This window comes from Megachile rotundata, chromosome 16, assembly GCF_050947335.1.
Source record: "Megachile rotundata isolate GNS110a chromosome 16, iyMegRotu1, whole genome shotgun sequence".
NCBI classification, from domain to species: Eukaryota; Metazoa; Arthropoda; class Insecta; order Hymenoptera; family Megachilidae; genus Megachile; species Megachile rotundata.
Genome location: NC_134998.1, coordinates 7,805,973 through 7,823,773, shown reverse-complemented (window position 1 = coordinate 7,823,773; position 17,801 = coordinate 7,805,973). Strand labels below are relative to the sequence as shown.

Sequence of the window (17,801 nt, the reverse complement as noted above, 5' to 3'; positions counted from 1 at the left end):
TTTCTATATGCTACTCTAGACTATTACACTACTATATAACTATACTACCATACTAGTATATTACTATAGTAGTATATTACTATACTACCACACTACTACACTACTATACTACTATACTACTGTACTACTATACTACTATACCACCATACTACTATACTATTATACTATTAAACTATTATACTACTATACTATTATACTACTATACTACAATACTACCATACTACCAGACTACTATACTACTATACTACTATATACTACTATACTACTATGCTACTATACTACTATACTACTATACTACTATACTATTATATACTACTATGTATATAGTAGTATTACTATATGTTACTTTAGGCTATTACACTGCTACACTACTCTACTACTATACTAATATACTACTATACCACTATATCCTACTATATTCTACTATATACTACTATAAACTACTAGACTTCAAAATTCCTACATTCCAAAATTCTCACATTTGGAAATACTTGCATCCCCTAAATCCTTGCTTTCCCAAATCCGTACATCCCCAAATCCTTGCATTCCCAAATCTCTACATCCCCAAAATCTCTAGACCCCCAAATTCCTACATTCTCAAATTCCCACATCCCCAAATCCCTACATCCCCTAAATCCTTGCATCCCCAAATCTCTACATCCCCAAATCCTTGCATCCCTAAATCTCTACACCCCTAAATCTCTAAATCCCCAAATACCTACATTCCCAAATTTCCACATCTCCAAATTTCTAGATCCTCAAATCCTTGCATCCCCAAATCCTTGCATCCCCTAATCCTTGTATCCCCTAATCCTTGTATCCCCAAATCTCTACATCCCCTAAATCCTTGCATCCCTAAATCTCTACACCCCTAAATCTCTAAATCCCCAAATTCCTACATTCCCAAATTCCCACATCTTCAAATTTCTAGATCCCCAAATCCCTACATCCCCTAAATCCTTGCATCCCCAAATCCTTGCATCCCCTAATCCTTGTATCCTCAAATCTCCACACCCCCAAATCCTTACATCCCCATATCTCTACACCTCTAAATCTCTAAATCCCCAATTTCCCAAATCCCCAAATCCCTACATCCCCTATATCCTTGCATCCCCTAATCCTTGCATCCCCTAATTCTTGCATCCCTTAATCCTTGCATCCCCTAATTCTTGCGTCCCCTAATTCTTGTACCCCCTAATTCTTGTACCCCCTAATTCTTGCATCCCCTAATTCTTGCATCCCCTAATCCTTGCATCCCCTAATTCTTGCATCCCCTAATTCTTGCATCCCCAAATCTCTACACCCCCAAATCTCTACATCCCCAAATCCATAACACAATTAAAATCTAACCAAAATCTTCCACAAATCAGTCTTAAAAAAAATGTTCTCCCATGTTTGTACAAAACTTCGAACACAAGGGTATCAGTAATCTCGTTTCCATCAAAATTTTTCAAAAATACTCGAACGAAAGCCGCAAAAGTCAGCCACCGCGCCTCTCGAACGCACTGCACAGAAATTCCAATCCTCTCTAACAATGAAGCTTTAAAACTCGTCAAAAATCTATCCGCTTTGACTTCGTTACATCACGGGCTGGTTTTGGTACAGCTTCACCCGGCTCACAACGATCTACTCTTTCAGCACTTCCCGTTTACCATTGTTCCGACGCTAGAAAACATTCTACACTCAGTTGACGTTGTTTTTTCTTGCCTCGTGTTTCACCGTCATTGACGCGGGATTTTAAAAAGGAACGTTCGATCCGTGGTCGTGGCTGGCCTTTCATTTACGAGACCTGCTCGATACACGTTGATTTCGCAAGCTTCACGTCATTTCCATTCGCTATTCAATTAGAGGGTTAGGAAAAACGAGGTGAACTTGACGTTCGAGTGACTTGAATGCGTGATCGATGTCGTTTACTAATTTTTTTGGTGTTATGGAGTTATGACTCTGATATAAATAAATATAAGTCTAATTTATATGTTTAATTTAAATACTCATGTATTTGCATTTTTGCACTCATAATGCAAGAAGGTTATAAGGTTAGGTCGTGCTATATGATTTACTGTAGACTTCATTTTGAGGTTAATGTGATTATGCATGTTGCTATAACACTCGAAAAAAAGATAGTCTATCCGAGTATTATCGATTTGATATTGAGGATAGTTCAATAACCTAACCTAACTACTCACTAGTTCAATATACTTACATTACTATTTGTTATTTTTCTTTGATAATTCAAAAATTGAGCTTCGAACCCCATTTTTGCAAAGGCAAATATTCAGAATCACGTCAGCTTCCATTTCAGGGGCCTATACTAGTTTTGAGACAACCTGTATAATATTTCAAGAGTAGACAATCTGTCTAAACTTTATATTTAAACTGAACTTGTATACTTAATTTTGAGGTTAAATCCTCCGAAATGCTTTTTAATTATTCAGATAGTTAAGTTTGAAGTTAAGTTCATCTTGTGTTAGGTTAGGTCAGTCAATATACACTTGAGTTACTTATTTAGCTTCAAGGTCCATGTCCCTTTTAATTCGTTACTTAGAACAAATTAGTTCTAGTAGTTTAATGTTATGTTTATCTTCTGTTAGGTTAGATCAGTCAATATACACCTGAGTTTCCTTTTTAACTTCAAGATCCATGTCATTTTTAATTCGTTACTTAGAACAAATTAGTTCTAGTAGTTCCAGGTTAAGTTCATCTTGTGTTAGGTCAGGTCAGTCAATATACACTTGAGTCACCTTTTTAACTTCAAGGTCTAAGTCTTTTTTAATTTGTTACATAGAAAAAATTAGTTGTAGTAGTTCAAAGTTAAATTCATTTTATGTTAGGTTAAGTCAGTCACTACACTTGAGTCACCTTTTTAACTTCAAGACCCAAGTCCCTTTTAATTTGTTACACAGAAAAAATTAGTTGTAGTAGTTCAAAGTTAAATTCATTTTATGTTAGGTTAAGTCAATCACTACACTTGAGTCACCTTTTTAACTTCAAGATCTAAGTCCCTTTTAATTTGTTACATAGAAAAGATTAGTTGTATTAGTTCAAAGTTAAATTCATTTTATGTTAGGTTAAATCAGTCACTACACTTGAGTCACCTTTTTAACTTCAAGATCCAAGTCCCTTTTAATTTGTTACACAGAAAAAATTAGTTGTATTAGTTCAAAGTTAAATTCATTCTATGTTAGGTTAGATCAGTCACTCCACTTAATCTACTTGTTCAGCTTCAAGAGCCAAGTTCATCTTGAGTTAGGTTAGGTCAATTTACCTTTCCAACTTCAAAATCAAAGTCTCTCTTAATAAGTTACATAGACCAATCCTCAGATTCGCCTTTGAAGTTTCAGTCACATCCACTAATCACTCGAACAAGCGTTGATACGATAATCCCAAGCTCCCCAGAAGTCGAAGAGCAAATTACACAGATCCGAACGAATCAAAGCTTCTTGGCCGTCTGCCAGAACTTTTCTGTCGCTCATTAGGCCTCCATTCTCCATTGTGTAAAACAGACGTTGAAGAGAGGAGGGGTCAGGAACGTAATGGAAATATTTACCCTCGCCCAGGCACTGGCAGCGCATGTTTATTCAGAACATATGAAACGCTTGCACCGTGAATTCGATTTCAGTCTCGAGCTGTACCGCGTTAGCGCTGTAATTCCCGCCATACGGTTTATGGTGTTTACTTGACTGCCTAATGTTTTCGCTTTAAATGTTCTGACGTTTGGCCGATGCTTTTCATGCCGGATCATTTGAGCATAAATTCGATCAAATGATACTCGATTTCTATAAACAGAATTATGAGGATAAATGACCCTGCGAGGTTAGTTACCTAGAAATTAGGTTATGATGCTTTTGATAGTCTGCCTTTGAACAGGTATTTTTAATAGGTATTTAAGATTTACCTGACAAATTAATTTCGGATGTTGCATATTTCTTTGAACCAAAGCGCTCAAATTCCACGCTCTGAGTACTCCATGCGCCGATGTTCCACGCGATGATATTTCTTCACATTGAAATTCCACACGTTGAGTTCACTATGCGTTGCAATTCTATGCATAAAGTATTTCACGCGCTGATATTCCACGCGTTGAGTATTCTACACACTGAAATATCACGCGTTGAGTTCACTACGCGTTGAAATTCCATGCGTTCAGTTCGCTATGTGCTGCAATTCTACGCGTTGAGTTCACTGTGCGTTGAAATTCCACGCATTGAGTACTCTATGCGCCGCAATTCCACGCGATGTGTTTACTATGCGTTGAAATTCCACGCGTTGAGTATCCTGCGCCCTGAAATTTCACGCGTAGAGTTCGTTATGCGTTGTAATTCCACGCGTTGGAATTCCATGCGCTGAAATTCCTCGCGTAGAGTTCGCTATGTGTTGTAATTCCACGCGTTGGAATTCTATGCGCTGAAATTCCACGCGTTGAGTATCCTATGCGCTGAAATTCCACGCGTAGAGTTCGCTATGTGTTGTAATTCCACGCGTTGGAATTCTATGCGCTGAAATTCCACGCGTTGAGTATCCTATGCGCTGAAATTCCACGCGTAGAGTTCGCTATGCGTTGTAATTCCACGCGTTGGAATTCCATACGCTGAAATTCCACGCGTTGAGTATCCTATGCGCTGAAATTCCACGCGTTGAGTATCCTATGCGCTGAAATTCCACGCGTAGAGTTCGCTATGCGTTGTAATTCCACGCGTTGGAATTCCATGCGCTGAAATTTCACGCGTTGAGTATTCTACGCGCTAAAATACCACGCTTTGAGTATTCTACACACTGAAATACTACTCGTTGACTTCCCTATGCGTTGAAATTCCACGCTTCAAGTGTTCTACGCGCCGCAATTCCGCGCGTCGAGTTCCCTATTCGTTGAAATTCCACGCGCTGAGTATTCTATGCGCCGCAATTCCACGCGTTGTCTTTACTGTGCATTGAAATTCCACGTATTGAGTTCGTTAAACGTTGAAATTCCATGCGTTGCATATTGTACGCGCTGAAATACCATGCGGTGAGTTCCCTATGCGTTGAAATTCCACGCGTAGAGTCCGACACCCTGCGTCACAGTTCTCGCATACTTTTTACCAGGAGTCTTCGTAACGCCGAAGGTGAGAGGGCCAACATAGTTTTCCAGCGGTTCATGAATATTTCATGGGGTCGTGGGACCTATCGATGCATCCTGGAGTACGATCCTTTAATCAACGAGGACCTCGGTTGCATTAACACCGAGAATCGATTTAGTCGCTGTTGCAAATTGCGTTCACTCTCCCTTTGTTTTCGTTGTGACCCGTGATCGTCACGTTTCTGTACACCCCATCTTCTTCCTTTCGTTATCGAACGATTTATTTAACCGAATCGTACCGAAATATCTTCGAACGCTAAATTTGTATCGGGGGTTACTACGTTTGTAGTATTCGGCTGGGTCTATAATTGTCATCCTTGAATAAATTAAATATATAACGCACGACCCTCGATTTCATCGGGCTATCAATGAACGCCCACGCGCAAGACATGTTCACTTTTGAAATGTCCCCACTTCGCCATCGGATCCCCACTCGGAAGACAACCTTCCACAATACCGCAGGTTCCTTGAATACCCTGAATCGATTCGCATTAAACCAAAAGGGGATGTCTCGGCCAGTAACGCAAAGTGGTGTCTCGATCGTGAGAGCGAGAGTTACACGGGAGGTAGCCAAAAGGCTAGTCTGACAATTGGCGGGCGTTCGGTGATCTTGCAGACCGTATCAGAAGAAATCACCGACTCCGAGCGGCGGTGGTAGCAGCAGAACTGGCTGGCGATCACGAAGGAGCATCACGACGGCAGGTGCACCGGCACATCAACATCACGTGATCGCCAGTGCAGCCGCGACCGCACAGGCCAAGATGCAGGCGGAACATGGTAGCATCGGGGAACTAAGGGGATACCATAACCTCAGGTCCAGGAGGCACACTTTGGCGAACGTTCGGTGAGTAATGGATTAATTTCATTGAGAGATATTAGAGTGCAACGCGGTATATGGTTCTGTGTTGCATTGTCGGGTTTTAATATCATGTGTTATATCATCACGTCTTTTAATATCACGCGATATAGCGTCACGCGTTTTAATATCACGCGATATAGCGTCAGGTGTTTTAATATCACGCGATATAGTGTCACGCGTTTTAATATCAAGGGTTGTAGCGTCACGCGATATAGTGTCACGCGTTTTAATATCAAGAGTTATATTGTCACGCGTTATATCGTCACGTCTTTTAATATCACGCGTTATATCGTCACGCGTTTTAATATCACGCGATATAGCGTCAGGCGTTTTAATATCACACGATATAGTATCACGCGTTTTAATATCAAGGGTTATATTGTCACGCGTTATATCGTCACGTCTTTTAATATCACGCGTTATATCGTCACGCGTTTTAATATCACGCGATATAGCGTCAGGCGTTTTAATATCACGCGATATAGTGTCACGCGTTTTAATATCAAGAGTTATATTGTCACGCGTTATATCGTCACGTCTTTTAATATCACGCGTTATATCGTCACGCGTTTTAATATCACGCGATATAGCGTCAGGTGTTTTAATATTACGCGATATAGTGTCACTCGTTTTAATATCAAGGGTTGTAGCGTCACGCGATATAGTGTCACGCGTTCTAATATCAAGACTTATATTGTCACGCGTTATATCGTCACGCGTTTTAATATCACGCAATACAGTGTCACGCGTTTTAATATCCAGTGTTATATCGTCACACGTTTTAATATCACGAGTTTTTTATGTAATGATGTGACATTATGAGTGGTACTGGTGTGTGGTAGTTATAATCGTGGGATATCAACGTGTTGTAACTCCATGCGTCGTAATTCCACACGCCGTAATTCCACGCGCTGCGTTTATTACGTGTAGTAACTCCACGTGCTGTAATTCCACGCGTTGTGTTCCCTACGCGTAGTAACTTTACGCGTTGATTTTTCTACGCGCTGAAATTCCATGCGTTGAGTACTCTACGCGCTGATATTCGATGCGTTGAGTATTTCACGCATTGAAATTCCACGCGTTGGATTCCCTATACGTTGAAATTCCACGCGTTGAATTCGCTGTGCGCTGTAATTCCACGCGTTGAGTTCGTTATGCGCTGAAATTCCACGCGTTGAGTATCCTACGCGCTGAAATTCCATGCGTTGAGTATCCTACGCGCTGAAATTCCACGCGTTGAGTATTCTACGCGCTGATATTCCACGCGTTGAGTATCCTACGCGCTGAAATTCCACGCATTGAGTTCGCTATGCATTGAAATTCCATACGTTGAGTACTTTACGCGCTGAAATTCCACGCAATGAGTATTCTACGTGTTGAAATTCCACGCGTTGAGTGCGCTATGCGTTACAATTGTACGCGTTCAGTTTGCTATGCGGTGTAATTCCACGCGTTGAGTTCGCTGTGCGCTGAAATTCCACGCGTTGAATATTCTACGCGTTATGTTTACTACGCGCTGTAACTCTACGCGCTGAGTATTCTACGCGTTAAAATTCCACGCGTTGAGTGCGCTATGCGTTGCAATTACACGCGTTGAGTTCGCTGTGCGCTGAAATTCCATGCGTTGAATATTTTACGCGTTGTGTTCACGACGCGCTGTAACTCCACGCGTTGAAGTTCCACGCGTTTAGTATTCTACGCCTTGAGTTCCCTTTGCGTTGAAATTCCACGCCTTGAGTGCGCTATGCGTTGCACTTGCACGCGTTCAGTTTTCTATGCGCTGCAATTCCGCGCGTTGAGTTCGTTGTGCGCTGAAATTCCACGCGTTGAATATTCTACGCGTTGTGTTCACTACGCGCTGTAACCCCACGCGCTGAAATTTACCGCGATGATATTCCAGGCAATGTGTCTGTTACGCGCAATAATTCTATGCATTGTGTCTACTATTCGCAGTAACCCTATGCGCTCTGTGCAGTTTGTGCTGCGTTCTCCATGCGTTTTAGTAGAATCTACGTCACAGTCTCGTCTGCTACGTATTATGTTTACTACTCACATCTCCTAAGTACATCTCTAAATTGAATTTCTTTGCGTTTGCTACGCATTGTACCATCAACGACGTGAAAGGATAAAGATTCTAAGCTTCTCAATATATTACGCAATTCGCATAAACTCCAGTGCTTACAATTCCGTCCGCGTTCCACTATAATATTCTCTTACTTCGCATAATGTATGAGTCATAAGAATGTCTCCATTCCGAATGAATCACTTTATTATCGGAGGGACAAAATGGTGGAACTGCGTTTCGTCTGGGGTCACTTCAGTTTGGCGACAAATTGTAATCGCTCCGCGCCAAGTGCCGACTGTCTGATTTATGAAGTAACGAAATCTCGTTAGTCACGGAGGCATTGAAATTTCGACAAGGTTCCTTTCAACATTTTCAGTTCTATTAATATGCAAATTACTGAGGCTACCTCAACGGAACATTGTTCAAGAATACGCGTCTGACTAATGGACGCGTTTTTTCACAATGCACTGAAGAATATTCATGGACCTTCTAAGTGAAATGAATAAACGATATTTGAAATTCTGAATATAAAAATTTCAATCAACGTTTAAACTGTTCGTGTTAGTCTCGGATGTTGACAAACGTAATTTCAGTTCGATGCAAGTTTAGAGTACTTCTGATTATCTTAACAGTTTAATTAGATTTCGGTTCGGAACCTAATTTCAATTAAAAGCTTGTCTAGTTAACTGGAGTTTAATTTGTTTTTAATGAAAATCTAACCTATTGTAGATGGTCTAATTTTAAGATTAGCCGAACATATTTAATCGTGAAATAATCCAAATGTGATTACGGTTTGATCTATTTAAATCAACCGTCTTGCGATGCTGTATCTTATTTCAGTCCGATTGAAATCCTATCGTCTTAAATTAAACACAATGAGAAGTCCGACGCTCCGTTCAAATTTAAACCCCGTTTACGTCATGTTGGTCAATTTACTGTATGACATAATAATAATCACGCTACAATTAACGTCATCCGAAGAGCTAGCATTGTAGCAATAATTCATTGTTCCGAGAGAGTTCAGTGTTACGTAATTATTTCAAAGGTACATAATTAATAGCAGTCCTTTATTATTCATTATCGAACTTACAAATTTACAATCCACGTAAACGAACACGATTCACGTGACACTTGAAATGTTTCTTCATCAAAAATGGACGATAAGCCGAAATTTAATTTCAAACTCACTGTTAATCCTATTATGTGTCAGCTTGAAGAAAAGGTCCACCCTGCACAATGGTTCTGTGCTATTGATTTTAAAAGAGTACCATTCAGAAGGCCACATTATTGGAAATTACATACCGTTCTCTTTGTCGCGGCCATCTTTGATTCTATCTTCGCGTTCACCCACTCAGAAGCCTTTGCTGTTACTCCAAGGCTACTTTCTTCATTCATCCTATGAATATCTGCGAGAGGAATTTGCTCTTTTGAAAGTTCGGAAGCTACCCTAACTTTTATTTGATTCTGAGGCGTACTATTTTCTTACTACTAGGAATTTGTAAGGAAAGAGGGCCTTGGAGATTACTTCAAATTCTTCACTTTTGGACGTCACTATTTTGCACTAATCAATATATTTTGTAGTCCATGAGAAATTAGGGGGGGTTTAAGTCATCATTTTGCCGGTTTCGAATTTGTTAAAAAATAACAACCCTTCAAAGTTTGACATTTCTCCCTACTTTTGCGGAAATAGGTTTCACTTGCGAATTTTTTTCTTGGAAACTACTCAACCGATTTGGCTAAATTCTTTTTTGGTTTATTCACAAAGCATTGCGCTATTTTAAAATATTTTTTCTAATTCCCTCAATTTTGTTATAAAATGTCGACAAATTTAAACATATCCGTTTTTCAATTTTTTTCAATGGGGGCATTATGAAATTTTTCGAGATTTTATAACAAAATTGATGGAATTAAAAAAAATATTTTAGAATAGCCCAGTGCTTTATGAATAAACCAAAAAAGAATTTAGCCAAATCGGTTGAGTAGTTTCCAAGAAAAAAATTCGTAAGTGAAACCTATTTCCGCAAAAGTAGGGAAAAATTGCAAACTTTGAAGGGTTATTATTTTTTAACAAATTCGAAATCGGCAAAATGATGACTTAAACCCCCTCTAATTTCCCATGGACTACAACATGTGATTAGAGAAAAATCGCAGATGGTCCAAAAGTGATCGATCTGACGCGAATGACCCTGGGGACCTTAAGTGAACTTAGAACGATAGACCCTACAGAGATTTTAAACCCTGTTTTAGAATTCTAAATAGGATCTAGAACCTGTAATATAGAACCAGAGGCTTTAAAGAGACCCTTGAATCCCCCAGAACGTACACAGAACGTAAACCTTGAGTAGAATTTACGCAGACTTTAAAAAGATTCAGAGTAAGAACCTTCCACTGAAACCACTCCAAGGGTGCAAACTTTTACATTCGCCATAGTAGTATATCAACTAAGTTCACAAAAGCCATCTTTCACCCACAACTCCCAAAGAGGCTGATAAACATACTCCAGTTACTTTGAGCCAAGTAGATCAATCAGGATCCCCACACGCGCATCGCGTCCTCTCTGTCGTTCCACATACGTCATCTTCCACTTCGCACATGCAGTGCATCACCGACTCCTTGTCGGCCGGCTTGGCAGGCAAGATCTCCTTCACCTCCTTCGCAGGACTCTTCTTCGAGGGCTTGCGACCACTCTTGGGAATTTTGGCGGTGACGCCCTGATCGACTTTCTTCTTCAGTCTATTAAACGGTATGCCCTTCGGAGTGAAGGACGCCACGGACGCATGGACCTGGCGATCACACGTGGACTGCTCCTGTTTACACCTGAGGGATTCCCGCGACCTCAAGGTCTCCTGCAGCTTGGTGATCTTGCACTTCGGACACATCGAGTCGTATTGCACTCCTTGGTCGACTCCCGGAATCGTGTTCTTCCGGGGAAACCTGAAGACCGACGACGGAGTCGAAGCTCGCATCCTAGGGTCGTTCATGTCCTTCCCGCAGACGCAACAGTTGCACTTCCCGAAGGGCTCCTGCGGTTTCCGGTAGTTGATGGATTTTAGCTCCTCTTCAGGGCCGGACTTCAAGTGGGCGACACCGGTACGTAGACTCTGCAGGATCTCGGAGATGCGAAGACTCGGGCTGGCCTTCCTGCTGACGCTCGTACTTTGGTAGACCTTCTCTGTCTGACTGCTCGCGGTGGTGGTTATTAGGGTCTGCGTTATAGGCTTCAGCCTCTGCGACAGGTGGCTCAGGATCTCCATTTCTGGATCAACCGGTCCCGTCACGGCTATAATTTTAGGCTGCTGATAACGTCTTAGCAGTCTATTCACTGGAGTCTGGGTTCCTGTGTCGGACACTGTCTGGGTGATCACCTGCATGGTGTCGAACGTCCTCGTCATCTCCGTCTGTGTCACTTCTATCTTCGTCGATGGTTCCTAGGAGACATTAATCCTTTGAGTACTGAATTTTTTGAAGATTTTTATGGCACGGATTTAATTTGTCGCTATAATATGTGAAAGTCTTCTTTAATTCAAATGACGAGTCAGACTCGTCCACCGTAACTTCGCCCAAGTAAACAGATAAGTAAATAATGCCCAAGTAAACGAGTCTCACTCGTCAAATGTACCCAAATAATATTAATTAATTAGGAGAAGTGACATTAATTAATTAATTAGGGGTTAATATTAATTAGGAGACATTAACACTGAACCTACCAACATATGTGTATTTAATTTGAAATTAAAAATGAAGTTAAAAAATAAATAAGTAAACGAAACATAAATTAGTACATCTTGATGAAAATCAACGCTAACTTTAAAAAAATTTAACAAAATGTGTACCTTACAATAAGAAACTTGTAGGGTCATTTGCCCGGTTTGGTAGTTTTAGTGTTAACCCCTTGCACTATTTTCAAGAGTCTGACTCGTGGCCGTGATCGATTTTACGCTAATTCTTAGTACGCTTCAATTTGGAGTTCAAGTCCAATTACAATTTGCATAGTCAACACTTGAATAATAACATATTTCAATTTTTTTGTCTGTTTTAATATTGTAGCTGTAATTAAGCCGTTCTGACTGACGCACCTGACAAATAAGTCATAGTGCAAGGGGTTAACATTAATATTAGAAGACAGTTGTTTTTGAAAGTTTTTGGGATAATTACATGTGACTGGCCACGGATTACGGGAATGGAATACATCATAGATTCTGCTTCTACTCCCGCTGTTTCTGATTCTGGCTTACACGCGCAAGGTTTACTCTGTTCTGGTTCTTCCGGTGTGGACTCCTCCGGTATGGAGGAGCAGACGCAAGTAGCTTTACGTGGTTCTTCAGACATTCTTGACGTTCCCGATTTCAAGGAATGACTGCAGGGAAGCTTACTCATTTCCGAACCCACAGCTTTCGATATTCCCGATTTCAAGGAATGACTGCAGGGAAGTTTACACACGTCCGAACCGATAGCTTTCGATATTCCTGACTTGTAGGAACGAACGCTGGGAAGTTTACATATGTCCGCCTGCGACATTTCTTGCTCTTTCACAGAGAAAATACGGGTGTCATCCGATACTTTCGGAGGTTCGAAACAGGTACACGGAAGTTCACATATCTCCTCCGTGACCGTAGCTTTCGTTTCCTGCGAAGGAGGCTCTGCTTCACAGCAGACGCAAGGAACTTCCACCGTTTCTACCTTCGGCACCTCAGGTTTCTCTGTTTCGGAACAGACGCAAGGAAGTCTAAAGGTATCGTCAGGGAATAACGGTTCGGCCTCGAATTCTTCTAGTGGCTCGCAAACACAGACTTCTGGAACCGATTCTTCTGAAACTGCCTCCTCCGGTCTTTCTAGCACGCATACTTCTTCTACTTGCACTTCTATAGTTACTTCCAGTTCGCAAACTGCGGTTGGTTCTTCTTCTGGGATCACCTCTACTTCCACTTCTTCTGGTAATATCGCTTCGGGTATCATTTCTTCTTCTTCTTCAACTTCTTTTTCGGCTTCTGGGAGAACCTCTACTGAGAGTATTACCACTTTCTCTACTTCGTCTGTGGGCACTTCGGTTGGTTCTTCGGGTTCTTTCTCTTCTGATGGAGCTTCTACTTCTTCTTCTTCTTCTGGAACTGGTTCCATCACGGCTTCTTCTTCTATTTGCTCTGGAACTGACTCTGCAGCTTCTTCTTCTTCTACAGCTTCTTCTTCTTCCTCTTCTACTACTTCCACAGCTACTTCTTCTTTCTCTTCTACTACTTCCACAGCTACTTCTTCTTCTTTCTCTTCAACTGACTCCACAACTTCTTCTTCTTCTTTCTCTTCAACAGCTTCCACAGCTTCTTCTTCTTCTCTCTCTGCAACAGCTTCTTCTTCTCTCTCTGCAACAGCTTCTTCTTCTCTCTCTGCAACAGCTTCTTCTACTCTCTCTGCAACTGCTTTTTCTTCTCTTTCTGCAACTGCTTCTTCTTCTCTCTCTGCAACAACTTCTTCCGTTGTTGCTTCTACCACCGCTTCTTCCATTACTATTTCTTCTCTCGTTTCCACCAGATCCTCCATTACTTCTTCTACCTTTTCTCCTGCCGGAGCTGCCGCTACAATCTTCTCTTCCGCGAATATCCTCTCTTCCTCTGCAAGCACGGTCTCTGGTTCTCTTCCTTCTTCCAAAACCACTTCTACAGTTTCTTTCGTAGGTTCCTTCTCCGGGAGTAAATCACCCTCAATCTCTTTCCTCTCCGCCGTAACTGCCTCTCCAACCTTCTCCGGCAGTATCTGCGATCCCGTCTCTTCCTTCCGTTCCTCCGTGATCATTTCACCTACCTCCTTCTCTTTCGTTATGTCCTCTCTTTTCTCCGCTTCTGGCACCTGTTCTATTACCGTTGGTTCTGCTAATGGCGTTACTTTGTCCACTTCAACTGCAGCTGCCTCTGTTTCTTTCGGAACTTCAACCTCAATCCCTTCTATCGGTTTTTCTTTAGCAATTCCTGGAATATCTGCAATCGATTCTACATCTGCTTTTTTCACTTCTTCGGCAACAGGTGCCTCTGCAGATGGAGGTGTCACTTCTTCGGTGAGACGTACTTCATCTTCAGCGGAAGGTATCGCTTCCGACACGAAAGGTATATCAGGTTCCTTGCTTACATCCGTCAATATCGGTGGAGCTTCTACTTCGACTTCCTTCGATGGTTCCTTTATGAAGCCTTCAATTTCTTCTTCTTTTATCGATACTTCTTCAAGAGGAATCTCCCCAATTACTGCTTCAGTTATGGCTTTCTCTTCTTCAATAATTTCTCTAACTTCCCTCTGCAAGGAAGATTGACGTCTTTATCTGTTTTTAAAGAGTTAAATTATTAGTACTTACTCCTGTATATCTGGCTATCTCTTCAGCCATCACGTCAGCATTGTTCTTGACGACCACACAGTCAGGACATTTCTACATGTTGAAAAATATGTGTAAGTCAAGTACTCGATATCAGTCAAAATTTTAATTTAGATACGTATATGTGAAAATAATATTTAACTAGGTATCAGCTAAAATTTCAATTTAGATACATATGAAAATAATGTTTAAATCAGGTATCAACTCTCAGCTAAAATTTAGATACATACCGCTATCGTCTCACGTATGGTGTCCACATTATCCTGCCACGTCACGAGTTCATTCAGCGGCACCAGTACGTTAGCCTCCTCATCAGCCGACACATAATCTTCAGGTTCAGTTTTAATACTGTGCTCCACAAATTCGCCTTCAAACGCAGAAGCCTCAACCGAAGGTTCAGCCACAGACTCCGCAACAACCGAAGGCTCCTCCGCATCCACAAAGGACTCCTCCGCACCGAAAGGTTCCTCCGCTTCAGCCAAAGACTCAGCAACCGATTTCTCCGCTTCAGCCAAAGACTCAGCAACCGACGGTTCCGCCAAAGATTCCGCAGCATCTAGTTCACTGATCATGACCTGTTCATCCTCAATTCTTTCACTTTCAAGTGTCATCTCGTCAGCGTCCCAATCTCCTTCCTCTTCATCTGCCAGATCTTTCACAGATCGTTTGATCGTCCTCTCTGAAACGGCGCTAATCACCATTTCCGGTTGGATCTTCTGCAGCAACATCTGTGCCGTTACGCGTCCTTCCTTCAGAGCCGCCATTTCTTCCTCTGTTAGTCCAGTTTCCGTGAGCACCACGTCGTTGCAGACGAAGTCCGGAGCACACACGTAGTCGTCGTCCACGAACAGCTCAGACAGGGATCCGTAACTAGCCAGGTAGTCCATGGCCTCCTCTGCTCTCTGCTTCTCGAGTTCGAAGTCCTCCGGACTGATACTCAGTGCCGCGTCACCGACGTCGGGTTTGATCTCTGACCCCGCGTCGTCCATGTCAGGTTTAGCTAAAGTATCTCTGTCGAAGACACCGGCGAAGTCGCTGTCCCTGCCGATCAGCGCCTCTATCTTGTCTATGCTCATGAACTTCTCCAGGTGGCTCCTGCAAGTTGCCAGCCTCGACCTGAGATCCTCCAGCACGTCCTCCAGCTGAACGATTCGATCTGCCATCTGTTGATTCGCGGCCGTCTTCACATCCAACTGGTCCTGAAGAGTGCTCATAGTGCTAGTCGCATCGCATTGCAGCTTCGCCCACAGCTCGTCAGCCTGCTGGAGGGTCCTCATGTAGGCCTCCTCTCGACGTTCCAGCTCGGCGATCTGCCTTTTCATGCTCAGCTCGCTCTGCGCCAGATGCTGGAGCTCCTCCAGGCACTCGATGTCCGTTGACTTGATGGATGCACCGCTGGGCACCTTCTCCAGCCACTTCTTCTTGCACTCTATCACGCGGCACTCACCTGTGATGAGCGATAGGATTAGCTAAGGTCAGGTCTTAGGAATTCGGGAAACTCAATTTTTCTTGTGGAACTTGGTTAAATGTGGAACGGAAGGAACACTCAACGATCTGAGCTAAGGTCAGCTTTTAGGTGGAATTCAATTTTTCTTACGGAACTTGGTTAAATGTGGACTCACCAGCCTCGCAGGCTCCATCCTCGGTCGCCTTACTGGCAGCCTCCCTCAGCCTCTGAGCCTCCAGCTTCAAGTTCTCAATATTCTCCTTGATCTGCACCTGTGTCTTCTTAGCCTCCTCCAGCCTCTTAGTCTTCTCCTCCAGAGCCGCCTCCTTCTCCGCCCAAAGTGCCCTAGCCTCCTCCACTCTCTTCTGCGCCAGCTTCCTCTCAGCCTCCACCTCCCTGACCCTGCAGTCGAAATGGCGACTGGGCGTGCTGGGACAGTACACCTCCCCAGACGCTGGACCCTGGAACTGCTTCTCCAGCACCTGCTTCAGGTTGGGCACGCAGGCTCCCTGGCTCATGCGCCATATGTTCCACACCATCACCGCCGGCATGGAGCACTCAAGGATGTCCAGACGCTGCTTGAGGACGCACTGCTGCTTCGTCAGCTCCTCCTTCTTCATCTCCCGCTTGCCGATCAGCTCCCGGAAGCGGCGGTGACAGTGCCGGTGCAGTCGGGGCTTCTGGCTCATCTGGGACATTTCCTTGCTTAGTTGGTCCAGGGAGGACTTTTTCAGGGACAGGTCTTGGGACTTGGATTCCTCTTGAAACTCTTCGGCTTCTTCTGAGGGCTCTTGCGAAATCTGTTTGCTGGGAACGGATGAGGGAGTCTTGCTGGGGACGGCTGATGGAGTCTTGCTGGGTGCAGCTGCTCGCTGTTCTAGGGGCTGCACTACCTGTGAACCTGAAGGTGACCCATTTTGCATGATCGTGGAAACTAGGGACTGGAGCTTGGACATCTTGGACGCAGTCTTCGTAGCAGCTGTGGTAGTCGATCGAGACTCGTCAGGAATCTCCGGAATTTCGTTGTCCGATTCCTCGGGTTGGGGCTCCTCTTCGTCCGCCATGTCCTGCTTCGGAAGCGATGCGAAATTTCTTGTCACTCCTGCTTTTTGTTAGAAAGTTATAACGAATTTTAAACGGATTATGTGAAGATATCCTCTTCAAGAATAGTGAAGAAGTAAATACCTATTTTTAATTTCGATTGCCATAGAAATATCGACACAACCCGTCAGCGAGAGGAGGTTGTGTTTGGTTAATTCCAGTTACATGTTCGTAAAAGAAGCGATTCTGATGTTGGACGCGGTCCAATTTGGGCTGTTGCTTGCGCTTTAGTTCACCATCACTCTAGTTTTGGCAGGTTTGTCGGAAAAGCACGATTGAGTCCTGTCTACTCTGACAATTTTGTAATTCGATTTGAACGTAGCCGAGATACGAGCAACTTCGTTGTGTATCGATCGATAACATCCGTCGCTTTCTTCGAAATAATTACTTGAACTGTGAGTCGGTACACATGATTAATTGATGGACTATGTATTGATAGAACAGGTAATATTACAAATAAGATGATACTCTTAATTATTTGCGTTTTTGCTTCTTTAATTTTGGGTCTTGGAGCCTCGAGGTTCAGTTAGGTCTGCATTTATTTTTAAAATAAACCAAATTAATGACACTGAATATCTGAAGACTTAAAATGAACAATTGTATTTTTCTATTAGGAACAATTTTTATATCTAGTGATGCATGATGTGAGTCTCGCAATTACATGGAGGTTGCATAAAACATGGTACAGTAAATTCAAATGAATATTATTAATCTTATTAATGTTAAATAATGAATACTATTAATTTAGATTACATTTGAAGCATGTAACGTTCAAAAGTCATGTAATTTTAACGTCACCGTAACTTTTGACACGTCCTGTATAGCCATTGTGTCCCTGTTGCGTTATCGCGGATCGAA

General features: G+C 42.5%; 2 protein-coding genes across 11 annotated transcripts in view; one reads left to right on the top strand and one right to left on the bottom strand.

Moving 5' to 3' along the window:
• dnc (phosphodiesterase dunce) overlaps window positions 1-17,801 on the top strand; it is a 437,944-nt gene that overhangs the window by 140,042 nt on the left and 280,101 nt on the right. For 2 of the 6 annotated variants that reach the window (XM_076540899.1, XM_076540900.1), the window contains exon 2: window positions 5,733-5,960. The exons of the other annotated variants lie outside the window; for them this stretch is intronic. In XM_076540899.1, the coding sequence (XP_076397014.1) occupies window positions 5,878-5,960 (83 nt within the window). In that variant the 5' untranslated portion in view covers window positions 5,733-5,877. The remainder of the gene's footprint in view (window positions 1-5,732; window positions 5,961-17,801) is intronic. 6 annotated transcript variants of the gene reach the window in all.
• LOC143265978 (uncharacterized) lies at window positions 9,066-17,281 on the bottom strand. 5 transcript variants are annotated; one of them, XR_013040830.1, is made up of 8 exons: window positions 17,028-17,281; window positions 16,018-16,944; window positions 14,626-15,842; window positions 14,378-14,449; window positions 12,196-14,319; window positions 10,539-11,468; window positions 9,343-9,446; window positions 9,066-9,269 (listed from the first exon to the last, which is right to left on the bottom strand). XR_013040830.1 is itself a non-coding variant. In XM_076540960.1 (7 exons), the coding sequence occupies exons 2-6, from the start codon at window positions 16,904-16,906 to the stop codon at window positions 10,563-10,565; spliced, it is 5,208 nt and encodes a 1,735-aa protein (XP_076397075.1). In that variant the 5' UTR covers window positions 16,907-16,947; window positions 17,028-17,281; the 3' UTR covers window positions 9,066-9,446; window positions 10,539-10,562. The 5 variants fall into 5 exon arrangements, 3 of the variants coding, with proteins under 3 accessions (XP_076397075.1, XP_076397074.1, XP_076397076.1); XR_013040831.1 differs by having other exon boundaries at window positions 10,548-11,468; XM_076540960.1 differs by having other exon boundaries at window positions 9,066-9,446; window positions 16,018-16,947.

Coding starts and splice junctions, on each gene's coding strand:
- LOC143265978 (XM_076540960.1), bottom strand. CDS start 16,906: ATGGCGGACGAAGAGGAGCCCCAACCCGAGGAATCGGACAACGAAATT. Junction 15,843..16,017: donor GGATGGAGCCTGCGAGGCTG/GTGAGTCCACAT, acceptor CGCTCATCACAG/GTGAGTGCCGCGTGATAGAG. Junction 14,320..14,377: donor AGATAGCCAGATATACAGGA/GTAAGTACTAAT, acceptor TCTTCCTTGCAG/AGGGAAGTTAGAGAAATTAT.